Source organism: Nannospalax galili, unplaced genomic scaffold (assembly GCF_000622305.1).
Source record: "Nannospalax galili isolate Female #2095 unplaced genomic scaffold, S.galili_v1.0 scaffold137, whole genome shotgun sequence".
In the NCBI taxonomy this organism is placed as follows: Eukaryota; Metazoa; Chordata; class Mammalia; order Rodentia; family Spalacidae; genus Nannospalax; species Nannospalax galili.
Window position 1 is genome coordinate 2607480 of NW_008340203.1, and position 16267 is coordinate 2623746.

The 16267-nt window shown below is 46.4% G+C and overlaps 1 protein-coding gene across 2 annotated transcripts; it reads right to left on the reverse strand.

Annotated features, from left to right (window-relative positions):
* Positions 1–285: 285 nt before the first annotated feature.
* Aarsd1 (alanyl-tRNA synthetase domain containing 1) lies at positions 286–13565 on the reverse strand. Of its 2 annotated transcripts, XM_008835350.3 has the most exons (12): positions 13424–13565; positions 13190–13318; positions 10910–11069; positions 8924–8981; positions 8010–8166; positions 7797–7913; positions 7456–7586; positions 7116–7182; positions 6842–6933; positions 6341–6395; positions 5117–5211; positions 286–657 (listed from the first exon to the last, which is right to left on the reverse strand). In XM_008835350.3, exons 1-12 carry the CDS (start codon positions 13460–13462, stop codon positions 522–524), a joined length of 1236 nt encoding a protein of 411 aa, XP_008833572.1. In that variant the 5' UTR covers positions 13463–13565; the 3' UTR covers positions 286–521. The 2 variants fall into 2 exon arrangements, with proteins under 2 accessions (XP_008833572.1, XP_017654205.1); XM_017798716.2 differs by lacking the exon at positions 13190–13318 and having other exon boundaries at positions 13424–13555.
* Positions 13566–16267: the final 2702 nt, after the last annotated feature.

Genomic DNA, 16267 nt, shown 5'->3' on the forward strand with positions numbered 1-16267 from the left:
CGCATAGGCATGCACACACACAAGAGGTCTGAAGCCTGGCCGGCAGCACAAGCCTGTTATCTCAGTACTCAGGAAACTGAGGCGGCCATCCTAGAATACATAGCAAGACTCTGTTCCCCCTGCCTCCCCCCCCCCCAGAAACCAAAACAAAGGAGATCTGGATGAGACTGAGCCCTGGGTCTCCTCCAGACTGACTTGCACTATCCAAAGCAACTATACCACTCCATGAATGAAGGCTTCGGTTGGGCCTAGATTGGCACATTTCATGCCCACTGGTGTAGGTTATTAGCAGTCAAATTAGAAAATTGTTTATTCTCAACAGACGCTACTGCACAAGCACACTGGAATACACTGTACACGTTGTGCGTGTAAATAGAAGTGGTGGTAGCACGATCATTTTGGGTGACTTTTTTTTTTTTTTTTTTCTTTTATGAGACAGGGTCTCCCTGTAGCCCCAGCTGACCTGGGGGTGACATTATTTTATTGTCCAAGAGACTGCTGTGGTCACTGAGGCAGACTCCTCACTCCTCCGCACTCTGCGTGCTGACATAGTCCTGCAGAAGCGCCTGTACCTCTGCCCGCCGGCTCATCTTGGTGGCTTTGCCTTGGAAACGGCCTTTCTTCCCTGCTCCTTTGCCTTCCAAGATTTCAGCCACCCTGGGGAACAGAGATAAGAGTCAGGGGGGTGGTGTCTGAGGAAAGACACAGAAGCCAGGGCAGCCCTCAGGGACTCGAGGAAGAATAGGTGATTTCTAGAAAGCAGAAGGCTGAGGCTAGAGAATTACAAGTTTGAGGCCAGCCTAGGAAATCCTTCCCCTCCAAAATGCTGGATATGGTAGTATACCATAAGCTTAACCCTTGGGAGATAGAGGCAGGAGGATCATGAATTTGAAGTCAGTCTAGGACACAGAGTAAAATCTTGTCTCAAAGGGAGGGAGGGAGGGAGGGAGGGAGGGAGAGGAAAGAAGGAAAGGGGAAAGAGAAAAGGAGAGGAAAGGAAAGGAAAGAAGAAAAGAAAAAAGAAAAGAAAAGAAAAGAAAAGAAAAGGAGGGGGTTGGGGATTTAGCTCAGTGGTAGAGCACTTCCCTAGCAAGCGCAAGGCCCTGAGTTCGGTCCTCAGCTCCAGAAAAAAAAAAAAGAAAAGAAAAAAGGAAGAGGGAGGGAGGAAGAAGAATGGGAGGGAGGACACACAAGCCAAACCCAACTACAGGCCACATGTGGCTGCCTGTGAGGAATCTCCATTACATATTCAGTGTTTCCAATGAATGCATAGTCCAGAGAACTAATAAGGACCCTGAAAACTCTAATGCCCAAAATACTATGGGTCATATACCTCTAGACCTAATTTAAAACAAGAAAATATAAGGGTAGAACCACTGCAGCACAGTGAGCTACAGAGGTAACACCAGGGCAAGTGAGAGCAACAGGTATTGGGCTACCCAGGCCTTGCCCAGGAACAGCAACTAAATATAGGCAAAGACAACCCAGAAGTCAGAGGCGCAACAGCACCGCATGCGCTTTGTGAAGGCTTGTCAGGAAGAGCACAGGCACCCCACATTTCTGTCACCTCAGGGTTTTCTAAGTGCTCAGAAAGGTGGAAAACTGTAAAAAAGGAAAAACTGAAGACTCGGCAAACATGGATAAGGCTAACTACAAAGGAGAAATGAAAACCTCTACTCCTCCTAAAGGGGGGCAGAAAAGCTCAAGGGTTCCAAGGCACCGAGAGGCCGCTTGTGCCCCACTCCTGGCCTTCATTCCGAGTATCACCCCAAATCAGAAAACTCTTGAAACTCTTGGGCTTATCCATCAGTGATGTTGCAAAGAAACCAGGAAAGACACAGACCACGACTGCAGAAGACAAGGAGGTGCTCAGCCTGAGGGAAACTAGGAAAAGGAGCTCCTGTCTCCACAGCCACAGGAAAACGGGAGGCAGAAAAAGTTGTCAAAGTTGAAAAGAAAATGAAGGGGCTGAAGAGATGCAGAGGACCTGGATTGTGTTCCCAGCACCCACATGGTGTTTAACAACCATCTGAAACTCCAGTTCCAGGGGATCTGATGCCCTCTTCTGACCTCCATGGGCATTGCAGGACATGGATGCACTTACATACATGTGGGCATTACACTCATTCACATAAAATAAAAATAAAATATTTTTAAGAAGGAAAAAGAAAAGGAAGATGAGGATGGTGATGAATATGGTGACCCTTGTGCAGTGTTTTTATTACATTTTGGCTTGGCAGCAAGCACCTCTACCCGCTGAGCCATCTCTGTGGCCTTCTTATTCTTAGTGCTTTTCTTTTTCGTGTATTGAGACAAGATATCAGGTTGCCAGCCGGGCGTGGTGGTGCACACCTTTAATCCCAACACTTGGGAAGCAGAGGCAGGTGGATCTCTGTGAGTTAGAGGCCAGCCTGGTCTACATAGTGAGTTCCAGGCCAGCTGGGGCTACAGGGAGACCCTGTCTCAAAAAAATACCAAAAAATAAAAAAGATATCAGGTTGCCTAAGTTAGCCTTGGACTTGTCAACCATGTAGCTGAAAATGACCTTGAACTCTTGATCTTCCTGCTTCTACCTCCCAAGCAATGTGACTCTCTGGTTCTTCTTTCTTTTTTAAAATTTTATTTATTTTTATGTGTATGAGTGTATTGCCTATGTGTAGATAAGGGTAACTGTGCTGTCCAATGACCATAGAGGTCAGAAGAGGGCATCAGATCACCTGGAACTGGAGATACACATAGCTGTTAGCTGCCACATGGGTGGTGGGAATCAAACTTGGGTCCTCTGCAAGAGCAGCCAGTACCCTTAACCACTGAGCCCCCCTCCAGCCCCTTCGTAATTTTTTTCTACAGGTAATATACTACCAAATATGTCTTTAGACAGTCCTCCCTGTTAGTACCTTCAACAGTCACTAACCTTGCCTAGTACAGCGAGGGGGCTGCAAACCGGCATGTAAACTAAAGCAGATTCTTTTTTTAAAAAATATTTTATTTATTATTTTTAGCTGGGCACAGTGGCGCACGCCTTTAATCCCAGCACTCAGGAGGCAGAGGCAGGCGGATCTCTGGGAGTTCAAGGCCAGCCTGGTCTACATAGTGAGTTCCAGGACAGCTAGGGCAACAGAGAGACCCTGTCTCAAAAAGACGAAAAAAATTATTTATTATTTTTGTTTTATGTGCATGAGTGTATTGCCTGCATGTAAGTAAGTGCACCCGTGTCATGCAATGCCTGCGAGGAAAGAAGAGGCTGTCAGATTCCCTGGAACTGTAGTTACAGACCATTGTTAGCTGCCATGTGGGTGCTGGGATTCGAACCTGGGTCTTCTGCAAGAACAACCAGTGTTCTTAACTGCTGAGCCATCTCTCCAGCCCCTAAAGCAGATTCTTCTACACAGCACACATTAGCTATATGTGGGGATGGTAGTTTTTCATTTTCAGTTTTATCTATGATGCAGCTTATACAAAAATCACTGTTCTTTAACTGAATAGCACTTTGTTTTTTAAAACGTTGTAGCTGGGGCTGGAGAGAAGGCTCAGCAGTTAAGAGCACTGATTGCTCTTGCAGAGGACCCGGGTTCAATTCCCGGCACCCACATGGCGGCTACTAACCGTCCTTAACTCCAGTTCCAGGGGAATCCGAAGCCCTCTTCTGACCTCTGCGGCATTGCACAACACGGGTGCACTCACATACATGCAGGCAATACACACACACATAAAATAAAAATAATAAAATATATATTTTTTAAAGTTGTAGCTGTCCAAACATTCTGAAAGCTTCTAAATAAGGAAATAAGATATTTATTGATTTAAATGGGTGTGGTAGCACAACCTTTTGGGTTGGCTAGCCTGGAATTCACTGTGTAGATGACCAGGTGGGACTTGAACTCAAAGAGGTCCACCTGCCTCTGCCTCTACCTCTGACTCCTGAGTGCTGGGATTAAAAGTATGCACTACAATGTTGGGCGCCACCTGGCACACGCCTTTAATCCCAGCACTTGGAAGGCAGAGGCAGGCAGATCTCTGTGAGTTCAAGGCCAGCCTGGTCTACACAGAGTTCCAAGCCAGAGTTACATAGTGATACCCTGTCTCAAAAAAGAAAGAAAATATAATATAATGGTAAACATATCCAACAAAGTTCTACATTTTTCTATAACAAATACCTTTTTCGACAGATGTGGTGGCACACACCTTTAATCCCAGCACTTGGGAGGCAGAGGCAGGCGGATCTCTGTGAGTTCAAGGCCAGCCTGGTCTACACAGTGAGTTCCAGGACAGCTGGGGCTACAGGGAGACCCTGTCTCAAAAAGACCAAAAAAAAAAAAAAAAACCTTTTCATTTTTTCTTTCCCCCATAGGGTTTCACTATGCAGCCCAGGCTGGCTTCATGATCCTCCTTGCCTCCGCCTCCTGAGTGCTGGGAATTCAGGCACATGCCACCACACCTAACTGCTTTATTAAACTTGGTTTTAAAATCCAAAATTTCTTTTCTCAAAAAAGTTGTGCCTGTGCCTTGCTGAAACCTTAAGAACCTGCTCAGCAATGGGGTTTGGCTGAGTGGTGCAGTATTGACTTAGCATGTGTAAGGCCTTGGATTCAATCCCCAGCACCACAAAATATATACACACATAAATGAAACAGCTTCATCTGCCTGATAACCCGACACCTGATAACTCGGCACCCGCATTCATGTGTCACTATGAATCTAAATTTATTTTCTTTTTCTTTTTTTCTTCAGAGACCAGGTCTTGCTATATATATATATATATATATATATATATATATCGGGCTAACCTCAAACTAGCAAACCTCCTGCCTCAGCCTTTTCATTATTGGGATCAGAGGCATATTCCACTGTGCCTAGCTCTATGAATCAAAATTCCTAAATAAGATACAAAAGTAAAAGCCCTGAATTTAAGTCTCATTCTGCCACTTTAACTGTGAGACCACCCTCATCTGTCAAACTAGGAGTGCTGACATAAGAACACATTTGCTCAGCCACCACACATGCAACTTGAATCAAGGAGATCACAGATGTGATGTCCTGTTAAAGCACAGGGCTCCATCAGTAGGTTAGGGGCACACAGGCTTTCCCCTCTACAAAAGAATCCATATCACATTACCTGGGCCCCAGGGTCTCCACGGCCTCTGCTGGCCCTGACAGCAGGAAGAGCCCAGCACCTTTCTCATCTCCCACAGTTAAGAGCAGGAGGGTCTCCTAGGAGGTAAGACAAGGAGAGAAGTGCATATGAGTCAACTCCATTGCACCATTTGCTCTCCTGTGTCAAGAACAGGTATCTCCCTCTAAACCACAGAGATGTCATAGCCTTCTACTCTGGTATGCTGAGCACCAAATGTTTTGAGAATGAATAGGAACTTGGGTGAAACATTACGAAAACAGGAGGTTCTCACCATGGTCAAGGGTAAGATGTCTCTCATGATCACACTCCTGCCCCTCTTTCCCATCATTCCCCACCAGGCTCCTTGTCTGCTGTTGCCCAAACTACCATGCCACTTCTTTCTGCCCATCTCTCTGCTTCTTGTCTATCTGACCTCTAGGGCGTCTTTGAAGCCCCACCTTGAAGCCTCCCATCCCCCTCAGGTACATGCTCTTCCCTCTTCCATCTCTAGCATTCAGTACTCCAAATTACCAATGCTAACACACACATTTGTCTCCCAGACTAGAACACAGCTCCTTGAAAATCAATGCTGTATAGAAAAGAACTACAAAAAGAGACACAAAGCTTGACCCCGCCTCCCACTCCCAGGGAGGCATTCCATGAAGGGTCTTCAAAAAGGGCAAAAAGAGACCTGTCAATCTCTGACAGACTGTCAGAATTAAGGATGAGGAGGGCAAGTGGTGGCAGAGGCAATTAGATGGAACAGCATCAAAGGCTCTTGCCAAACCCTACATTTCTCACAGTGGGTCCTCAGCACACACAAATCTGGATAGCTTCTGAGGAGCTTTCTTTTTTTTTTGTCTTTTTGAGACAGGGTCTCCCTGTAGCTCCAGCTGCCCTGGAACTCACTATGTAGACCAGGCTGGCCTTGAACTCACAGAGATCCTCCTGCCTCTGCCTCCCAAGTGCTGGGATTAAGGCGTGCACCACCACGCCCGGATCTGAGGAGCTTTCTTAAAACCCCACTGGAAAGCTGATAAATGTCACAGCCCCAGAAGCCCCAGCATAACTCTAGCTCAGTACCACAACAACTTGGATCAGGACCAATGCTAAGAAGGCACTTGATGAACTTCTGTGTTAATGTGGAAGGATTTGGCTAAGCTGATATCCTTTGTTTATGCTTCCCAAGGCCTCTCTAAGGTGGACAGGATGGCATGTTCCTCTTACCTCTGACCCAATTTCATTAGCAATGATATTCATGAACTCAGAATCACCCTCCTTCCTAGACAAAGGAAACAGACATGAAATCCAGGTTGAAGTGAGGCTGTGAAACTGCAGAAGGCTTGGCTCTTCCTCCTGAGACAGGCTGATGACAGATTTCACTGCTTTCTGTTTCAGCACACAAAGCCTGGGACCCTTGGCATAGATTAGACTCCCTTGTGAGCCTCAGCAGTTTACACATAAGCTTTTTTGCTTCTGTCTCTCTTGATAGTATTCACCAAGAGATCCACTAGATGGAGGAGGTGAGGGAAGGTGCTAATCACATTACATGGTTACAGTGAAGGTGCTAATGTCAAACTCAGGGACTCTAGTAACACATTTCCTAGGGTCCACTGGACCTAAAATACCACTAAGCAACACGCCTCCCACAGTGCACTGCACTTAGGGGAGAGGCTGACACCTAAGCCAACTCGTCCCCTGCCTTGTCTCCAGCTCCTGATTTCTCACCTGTGGAATGCAACCACACCTCCCCAGTCTGGGCTGCTCCTGAGGCTGTGTGCAGTGTGCACAGCCAGGTCTCTGAGGAGATTCAGGTTGTTCTGAAATGGATGTGAAAGCTCAGTACACAGGTAGAAAGGGTAACACTGAGCACCATCATCCCTCCTCCTGTTCTCCCCCCACCTCCTCAATAAACCACATTATGAGCTCAGGCAGACAGCAGGGTCTAGAGAGTCTATTCCAGGCAGAGCCCAGGCCCTCTCCACTCCAAAGAATCAATCACCTTCTGCAGGAGCTTGATGGAGTTCTGAAGCTTTTTCACTGCTTCCACATGCTCCTCTGCCCCACACCTGCAAGACAAAGGTCAGTAGAGACCGGCCAACTGCCCAGGTGCATAAATCAATGATACCGGATACCCTCTTTGCTGGGGTGCCTTCCTCAAGATGGGAACATTCAAGAGGCTCTTAAGCAACTGGGAGGAAGGATATAAAGGAATAAACCATTTATGTGGGTCTGAGTCACTGTGGCACCTTGCTCTCCAGAGGTAGTAGATTATTCTGACTACCTTACAGGTAGAAAAGCAAACCCAGGCCTCGTGAACAGGGGGCAGCTGAGGGGCATACTTAAGCAGAGTGGTCAGAGCCTTTTCAGTTCCGTGACTTCTCTCCATCCACTTCAGTACTCTGTTTCCAGCCAGAAACATCAGGTTGGTTTTGTTCTTTTTCCCCTTCTCAGTGCCCAGAATCTTAATGACCTACACAAAGGAGATCATACACACACACACACATACACACACAACGGGCCTCAGGACGTGAGGAAAAGAGAAAACAGACCTCTCCAGCTCTGAAGCAATGGATGAAAAATTCAATAGACTCCTCAGTTGCCCGCCCCCCCCGCAGCACTCTGCCCTGCTCCCACCACCCCCAGCTTCTCCTTCAAACATTCCACAACCCTCCTCACCTACCTGAAGGTCACTGAGATTGCTCACATGGGTCCCACAGCACATGTTGGAATCAACGCCCTCAATCGTAATAACTCGAATGGGCCCCGCATGGTCATCTGGCAGGCCCCGACCCCTCACCTGAAACAGAAGGAAGCTAACAGGGCTGTTTGAATTTTGATGAGGAGCCCGGGAAGAGCCGTTCTGCAGAAGCCAGTGCTCCTGCTCCCCTCTCACCTGCTCCACCTCAGGATCATCTAGGCTCAGCTCTCGCACAGTCACAGGCAGCCGATTTCTGATTTTCTCATTGACGCTCTGTTCGATGGCAGCCACTTGCTCTGCAGTAACAGAAGGGCTGTCCAGCTCAATTATACTCCGGAGTCGCCCTAATTCCCTGCCACAAAAAGGAGAGTAGTTTCAGCAATGCTGATTAGGGCAATTAAGAAAGTTTCTGAAGAATGTTCACAGAGTGTTGTGGTGCATGCCTATAATCACAGTGCTTGGGAGATGGAGGCAGGAGGACCAGGAGTTTGTTTAAGGTCACCTTTGAATACATAGCGAGTTCAAAGCCAACCAGAAGCTGCATGAGACTCTGTTTCAGAAAAGATGAAATAACATAAACAAACAAAAAAAAGGAATGTTCATACGACAGCTGGGGATGGGGGGGCACGTTGCAACCCCAGCACTTGGGAGGCTAATTGCTGTGAGTTCAAGGCCAACCTTGAACACAGTGAGTTCAAAGCCAGTCTGGGCTATATAGCAAGATCTTATTTCAAAAAAACAAACCGGGTATGGCAGCGCATACCTTTAATCCCCAAAAAAAGTCCACATAAATTATTTAATCAACACAAAAACCCCACTTTTACATTCTCATTTGACAAGTGAAGGTTATTAGGGACCATGACCAGGGACTCAGCCCCAAGGTCTCTGGGCTCCAAATTCCCTGTTCTTTCTCAAGCAAAGGCAGATGCCTCTGCTCTCATCCCTGAGTTTCTTTTAAGAAACACAAAGTCATCCTACCATGCAATCATCAAGAGGAGGAAAACAGAGTCAATTTTGAACACTGCCCTTTCTTTTATCTTCCTATCCTAACCCTATTGGGAACAGAGCTGGTAGTCAGGGACCTGTCACATCCTGTGCCCCCTACTCACCATGATGTTGTCTTCAGCCCAAAGAGATGGTCAGCAACTGCTGTGATGAGATGCTGCCCTAAGCAAAGAGCAGGAGACAGGAGAGAAGTGAAAAGCCCAGCCACACAGTCCCACAATGAGACAATCTCAGGAAGTCTTGTTGAAAGCCTGCCAGACATTTTACATGCTTTACTGAAACTCATTAAAAGGGTTGGGAATATAGCTCAGTGGCAGAGTGCTTTCCCTAAGTTCAATTCCAGTATTGCAAAAAGAAAAAAGAAAGAAAATCATTACGAGAATACTCCTGGCATCTTTATGATACTATGTCACAAAAACTTGCCAAGGCACAGGAGCTCATTAGAAGCAGCATGTGAGTTCTAGTTCTCTGTGGCATTCCTCTTCCATAAACAAATGTTTACTGAGTACCTACCACATGCAAAATGCAGGGCTTGGCATCAGAGATGGGGTAGGAGTTATGACTGGGAAGGGCACAAAGGAAGAAGATGAAGAAAGGAAAGAAAGAAAAACTATAAAGACAGGGAGAAGACCACCTAAGTTTTGAGGAGAAAAGAGATGGTAAGTTCAGCAGTGGTGAGAAGGTTGGTGTGGCTGGGGTGCAGCAAGATGTGTAGAGGCACCAGATGAGGCTGGAATGGCAGACAAGGGCCACCCTCATAGGTTTGTGACAAGAACAGCTTTACACAGAACCACAGGAAGAGTCTGAAGAGCAAGGAGTGACATAATCAGGTTTTCTTTTTAAGATTAGACTGAGGCTAGGGAAGCAGCTCTGTGGTAGGTGCTTGACTAGCACACACAAGGCTCTCAGGACTGTAGGAAAATAGATCACTCTGTGCCATGATGTCCTGGATTTAATCCTTCACTTGGGGGGGTTGCTGTTTTGGCTGTTGTATGGGAAGAAAGGTATAGGGGCTGAATGTGAGACTGAATGTGAGAAAATCAGCCAGAGGTGAAGGAGAAGACGGTGAGCGCTGGAACCAGAATGAGTGCAGCAAGAGTGGAAGGAACTGGAAAGATATTTAGACAATAAATGAAGACGACTCAGTGACTGACACGCTTTCCCCAAAGAGGCACCTGGAGTGAATTTCAGGATTTGAGAAACTGAGTACATGCTAATGCCAGCACTAAACACACAGGATGCCACTGTAAGCCCAGGTAGGAGAGGAAAACTTCCCATTTTATTTTGGACACTGAATTTTTTAAACATCCAGATGGAGATACCAAGTGGGTAATTGGTATTACTCAGCCAGCAGTAAGAGAGCATGATGGCATGCTTGGAATCCCAGTATTTGGGAGTGGGGGGAGGGAGTGCCACAAGTTTGAGGTCAGCCTGGTATACAAAACAAGCTTCAGGCCAGCAAAAGCTACACAATAAAACTCTGTCTCAAGAAACAGTGAGGGCCAGTGAGAAAGATGGCTCAGTGGGTAAAGTTGTTTACCAGGAAGTCTGACAACCCAAATCCAATCCCCGGGACCCACATGGTAGGACAGGTATACTCTCCCCACCTCCCAAATTAATAAATGTGAAAAAGGTGGGTAAAAACAAGGTCAGTAGCTCTTTTAGTACTTTGACTGCTCATGGTGTTTTCAGAACACTCATCATAACCTACCTGAATCAAAACTATTCTGAGTATATCTGTGTCTCCTAAAAGGTTAGTGCCAGGACTAAAGAGATAGCTCAGCAGTTAACAGTACTGCTGCTCTTGAAAAGGACCCAGGTTCAGTTCCCAGCAGCCACATGGCAGCTAACAACCATCAGTAACTCCAGTTTCAGGGGAGCCGATGCCTTCTTCTGACCTCCACAGGCATTGCACAACATGGGTACACTTAACCTACAGGCAGGCAATACACTCATATACATAAAATCATTAAAAAATATGTTAAAAAAATAATAAAATATTTACAAGGTTAAGCATCCACAGAATTGAAACACCACCTCAATCTATGGCAACCACATCTCCCTGTATGTCCCCTTCCTCTGGTCCTTACCTGAATGCTGCTGCATGTGGTCAAACCTCCGCTCCCAGTCCACCTGGACCTGGACCTGGCTCCCAGGGGACAGAGGTGTCTGTGTGAAATGGTCAGCCTGGGCACCCCGGCGGGTCACTCTCAGCACAGGGATGTCATTGATGGTGCCACGATCATCAGGCTGGGAGAAAGCAGTAATCAATACTAGGGCAGGACTCACCCTTCTTCCTAGATGCAAAGACTTCTAGGGGAAGTCTATGAGAGACAGACCCAGAATCTTGAGTTCCCTAAGGGAGGAAGAGGCAGTGTCAGGTGGGGTTGGTCCTCTTTTCTCTGAACACTTATATACGTAATTCTTTTCTTTCTTTTTTTTTTTTGTCTTTTTGAGACAGGGTCTCCTTGTAGCCCCAGCTGTCCTGGAACTCATTATGTAGACCAGGCTGGCCTTGAACTCACAAAGATCCACCTGCCTCTGCCTCCCTAGTGCTGGGATTAAAGGCTGCGCCACCATGCCCGGCGGCTTACTTATTTTTAATGTAGACCACTGGCCTTGAACTCACAAAGATCCACCTGCCTCTGCCTCCCAAGTGCTGGGATTAAAGACGTGTGCCACCATGCCCAGCCTTATAAATAACTCTTTAGAACAGAACAGCAGAAATAAAACAGAAGGAAATCCTAAGCATAGCACTGAAGATTTTAGTAAGACGCCAGCTGCTATAAGACACTGTGTCAACCCAATAATGCAGTGTAAGTAAGGCATATAGATGACACTACAGAAACTCAACCAAAAGTGACCTAATAGTCTTGTGGAATCAGGGAAGACTTCCTGAAGGAAGTGATGTCTAAAATGAGACTTTCAGGGCCAGAAGATGGCTCAGTGGGTAAAGGCACTCACCACCAAGCCTCACAACCTGAATTCAATCCTCAGAACCCATATGGTAGAAGGAAAAAACCAATTCCCGCAAGCTGTCCTCTTACCTCCACATGTGTACTACGGCAAATGTGCACAAATAAATAAGTGAAATTTAAAATATGTTAAAAATAGGTGGGGGTGGTGGTGTATGCCTTTAATCCCAGCACTTGGGAGGCAGAGGCAGGCAGATCTCTGGGAGTTCGAGGCCAGTCTGGTCTCCACAGCAAATCCAGGCCAGCAGTCAGACCAAAAAAAAAAAAAAGTTAAAAATAAAACTCTCTATAAAGACTTGAGAGTCACAGGTTTTCCTTTAGCAGATCAGGAACCCTCCATATGAGAGAGAAAAAAAATCACTATAATAATGACACTGAAACTTTTCCCCTCACAGGCCTACAAAATGTGTTCCCTCTCAACTCTTTGCTTAGGAACCTCCAAGGCTCACAACTTTCCTGAATGAAGTCTATATCCCTGAATACATCTTTCAAGGCCTTCTGAACTGGCCTCAAGTGCCTTTCCAGTTATCTCCAGCTGGTCATGAATATGTACAAGCTCAAATTATATTGGACTATTTTGTTTACAACTAAGTAGACCTGCCTGATTCCTTCAGCACCCCTGCCCTTGTTTACACTATCAACCCTGCTAGCAAAACCTCTCTCATAATGCCCACCTCTGATGCTACCATCATCTTTCACTTTATGTTTTATTTTCTATGTATGAGTGTTTGCCTGCATGTATGTAAGTGCACCACGTGCATGCAGTGCCCTCAGAGGCCAGAAGGTGTTGGATCCCTTGGAACTGGAGCTACAGACAATCATGAGCTTCCATGTGGGTGGTGAGAACCAAACCCAAAACCTGGGTCCTCAGCATGAGCAAGCAGTATTCTTAAGCCCTGAGCCATCTCTCCAACCCTCACTTTCTTCTGTTAATACTGCACCTAGCGTCTCCATCAAAGCACTGAGAAGCCACTTCCCTCACTGGCTCTCTCTGCAGCATCTTTGCCAGGCCCTGTCAAACACGTCGTGTTAGTTCCCACCTCAGGGCCTTGGCACCCTTACTCTGCCTAAAATATCCGCCTTGCCCCAGTACCATTCAGAGGCTCACCTTTCCCTTCACAGCCTGTCCCCTGTAAAGGAGCGCACTCCACCTTTCTTTCCCTTTAGTCCGCTTTATTGTTATTGACATTAGTGTCACCTACAGCTGGCACTCAGGGTTTGTCTGTAATAAGCACCTATGGCTGTCTGGTTCACCCTTTGAGCCTACATATGTCATCGCTACGTAAGCAGTTGCTGAAGGACTAAGGAAGGGAACCATTTGAACCCAGAGGCTGAGAGCATTTTCCCTGGGCGAACAGCCACGCGGGGGTCCTGGGAGGGGTCTGGCTGCGGCACCTGGCCCCCGCCCTCGGGGAAAAGCAGCGTGTCCTCCAGCACTACGTGGAAACCGCGGAGGACCTCCTTCTTGCCGCCGGCGTCGGTCTGCAGCTCTGCAGGACAGCAGGCGACCACTGAGGTGGTGAACTGTGCGAAGGGTGAGCGCGTGAGCCAGGCCGGGCCGCCCATCCGCTGCCCGAGCCCGTCCCCGACCTCCCTCCCCCGGTGCCACCCTCGCCCACCCGGCCGCACCTCCCGAGCGTAGCTGTCACGCTGACACCGGAACGCCATCGCGGTCTCTCCGGCCCCGCAGCCCCGCGCGCGCGCTGAAAAGCCAGGCCGGCAATGGAGAGCGACGTGGGACAAACTTCGTTAAGAGAGTGTTTCTGCGCAGAATCCTGAGTGCGGAGGAAAGGGTGTGATCTGACCAAAATCACAGAAAAAAGCTGACTGCAGGTGTTTTGCTTTGTTTTGCAACTGTTTTAAGACTGAAAAAGACCACAAAACTCTCAACCCGAACTGGGACGTAGTTCAGCAAGCCGGTTGGGCAGTGTAACTTAGTCCGCGGAGACCCTGCAGGACAAAAATGGACGAGGCGTATATTAGTTGTATTTTATTTAAATTAGCGTATCCAGAATATTACTTCATCATGTAACGGATATTCTTTAGTCCAGTGTTTTTTGGTTTTTTGTTTTTGTTTTTCTTTTTCTTTTATGTGTATGAGTGTATTGCTTGCGTGTATGTAAGTGCACCTAGGTTGTGCTGTACCCGGGAGGACAGAAGAGGGTTTAGGATCCCCTGGAGTTATAGATGATTGTTAGACCCCATGTAAATCCCAGGATTCAAACCGGGTCTTCTGCAAGAACAGCCAAAGCGTTTAACCCGAATCATCTCTCCTCACTCATTTTATCTTTTTTCCACACAAAATTTTCAAAGCCTGGCATGATGGTTCTCAGGAGGCTGAGGCAGCAAAATTAGAAATAGTTAACCCCAGTCAGGAATACATATTGAGTTCGAAGCCAGCCTGGGCTACAGAGTGAGACCCTGACTGGCCTGGTACATGCTGTGTAGACCAGGCTGGCCTCAAATTCAGAGAGATCTGTCTGCCTCTACTTTCCAAGTGCTGGGATTAAAGATATATGCCATCATACCTGGCCTTTTCTTTCCTTTTCAAAAAAACAAATTATACTTATCAAAGTTCATCAAAGAACTTCCAAAATATTTAATCTTATTAATTCTTCAAGAACTGTTCATTCACAGAGTAGGCCTCCATGTGATATCTTAAATTCCAGGGTGTTCATGCACTCCTTGTAGGCTTCAATTAGATGTCCCCGGTGTTCTCCTTTTTCAACAACCCATACATCACAAGCATTCTTGGTCTCTGGGCAAGCACAGCAGAGCTTCATCAGTTTTTCTCCTGAGCCGCAGATGGGAAAGTTCAGCCAAAAGCAGTTACTACAAGTACACACAGGCTGAGCTCCCCAAGCTTCAGTCAACCTGACCCTAAGCACCCACTTCTGCAGTTGCTCTCAAAATCTGAAACTTCTGTTTTGTTTTTGAGATAGGGTCTCCCTGTAGCCCCAACTGGCGTGGAACCCACTACATAGATCGAACTGGCCTCATTCTCACAGTGATCTACCTGCCTCTACCTCCCAAGTGGGTGCACCATTATGCCAGACACAAAATCTGGAACTTTTTGAGCATCATGTCAGCAATCAGTTTCAGATTTGCCAAGCATGGTATCTCATGTCTATCATAGCATTTGGGATGGTGATGCAAGAAGATCACAAATTCAGAGGCTGCTCAAAAAAACAGGGGTGGGGAGGGGGCAGCTGGAGAGATGGCTCAGAAGTTAAGAGCCCTGCTGGTCTTGCAGAGTACTCAGGTTAAGTTCCCAGCATCCATAAGGTGGGTAACAATCTAGCTCCAGTTCCAGGGAATCTGATGCCCTCTTCTGGCCTCCATAGACATTGCACATATAGCATGCAAAACACACAACAAATAAATAAATGGATTCGAGAGATGGCTCAGCTGTTAAGAGTACTGGCTGCACTTGCAGAGGATCCAGGTTCAGTTCCCAGAACCCACATGGAGCTAACTGCATGGGTAACTGCAGTTGCAAGATATCTGATGCCCTCTCCTGGCCTCCACCTTCATTGCACAACATGGGTGCATTTAACATTTCAGATTTTGGGACTGGTGAGATGGCTCAGCAGTTAAGAACACTGGCTGTTCTTGCAGAAGACCCGGTTTCGAATCTCAGCACCCACATGGCAGCTAACAACTGTCCATAACTCCAGTTCCAAGGGATCCAACAGCCTCTTCTATCCTCCATGGGCATTGCACAACAGGGGTGCACTTATATACATGCAGGCAATATACGTATACACATAAAAATAAAAAATATTAAAGCAACATTTCAGATTTCACAGCATTTCAGATTTTGTATTTTCAAATTAGAGATAATCAAAAAATATATTATAAACAAATATATATATATATATTTACTGAAAAACTGTTAATGGGCCAGGCATGGTGTCACCTACCATTAATCCCAGCACTCGGGAGGCAGAGGCAGGCAGATGGAGCTCTGGGAGTTTGAGGTCAGCTTGGTCTACATAGTGAGTTCCAGGTCAACCAGGGATATATAATAAGACTCTATCTCAAATAAACAAAACCTCTTAAAAAAAAAAAAAAAACTGTTAGTGGTTACCCCTATGAGAAGTACAAATTTTACTTTCCATACAACTTCATTTTTAAAAACTATTATCAATTTACTGCTTATATAAACTTTTTTTTTTTTTGGCTTTTTTGAGACAAGGTCTCCCTATAGCGCCAGCTGGCCTGGAAATCCCTATGTAGACCAGGCTGGTCTTGAACTCAGAGATCCACCTGCCTCTGCCTCCGGAGTGCTGGCATTAAAGGTGTGTGCCACCATGCCCAGCTCCTAAGGTTCATTTTTAAAACAAATCCCAATACTCAGAGTTCAACAACATAGTCTGTGAGTGAACCTTGCATTTAAGCCACAGTGGTTTTTTTTTTGTTTTGTTTTTTTTTAACATGTATGAGGGTTTGCCTGCATATATGTATATGTCC

Bases quoted from the DNA above. Each gene is read 5' to 3' on its own strand.
- Aarsd1 (XM_008835350.3), bottom strand. From the start codon at position 13,462: ATGGCGTTCCGGTGTCAGCGTGACAGCTACGCTCGGGAG. The intron at 8,167-8,923 runs GTGAGTAGGGGG...TTTTTGTGGCAG, and splicing joins GGGCTGAAGACAACATCATG to GGAATTAGGGCGACTCCGGA. The intron at 6,396-6,841 runs GTGAGAAATCAG...TCCTTTGTCTAG, and splicing joins GGTGTGGTTGCATTCCACAG to GAAGGAGGGTGATTCTGAGT.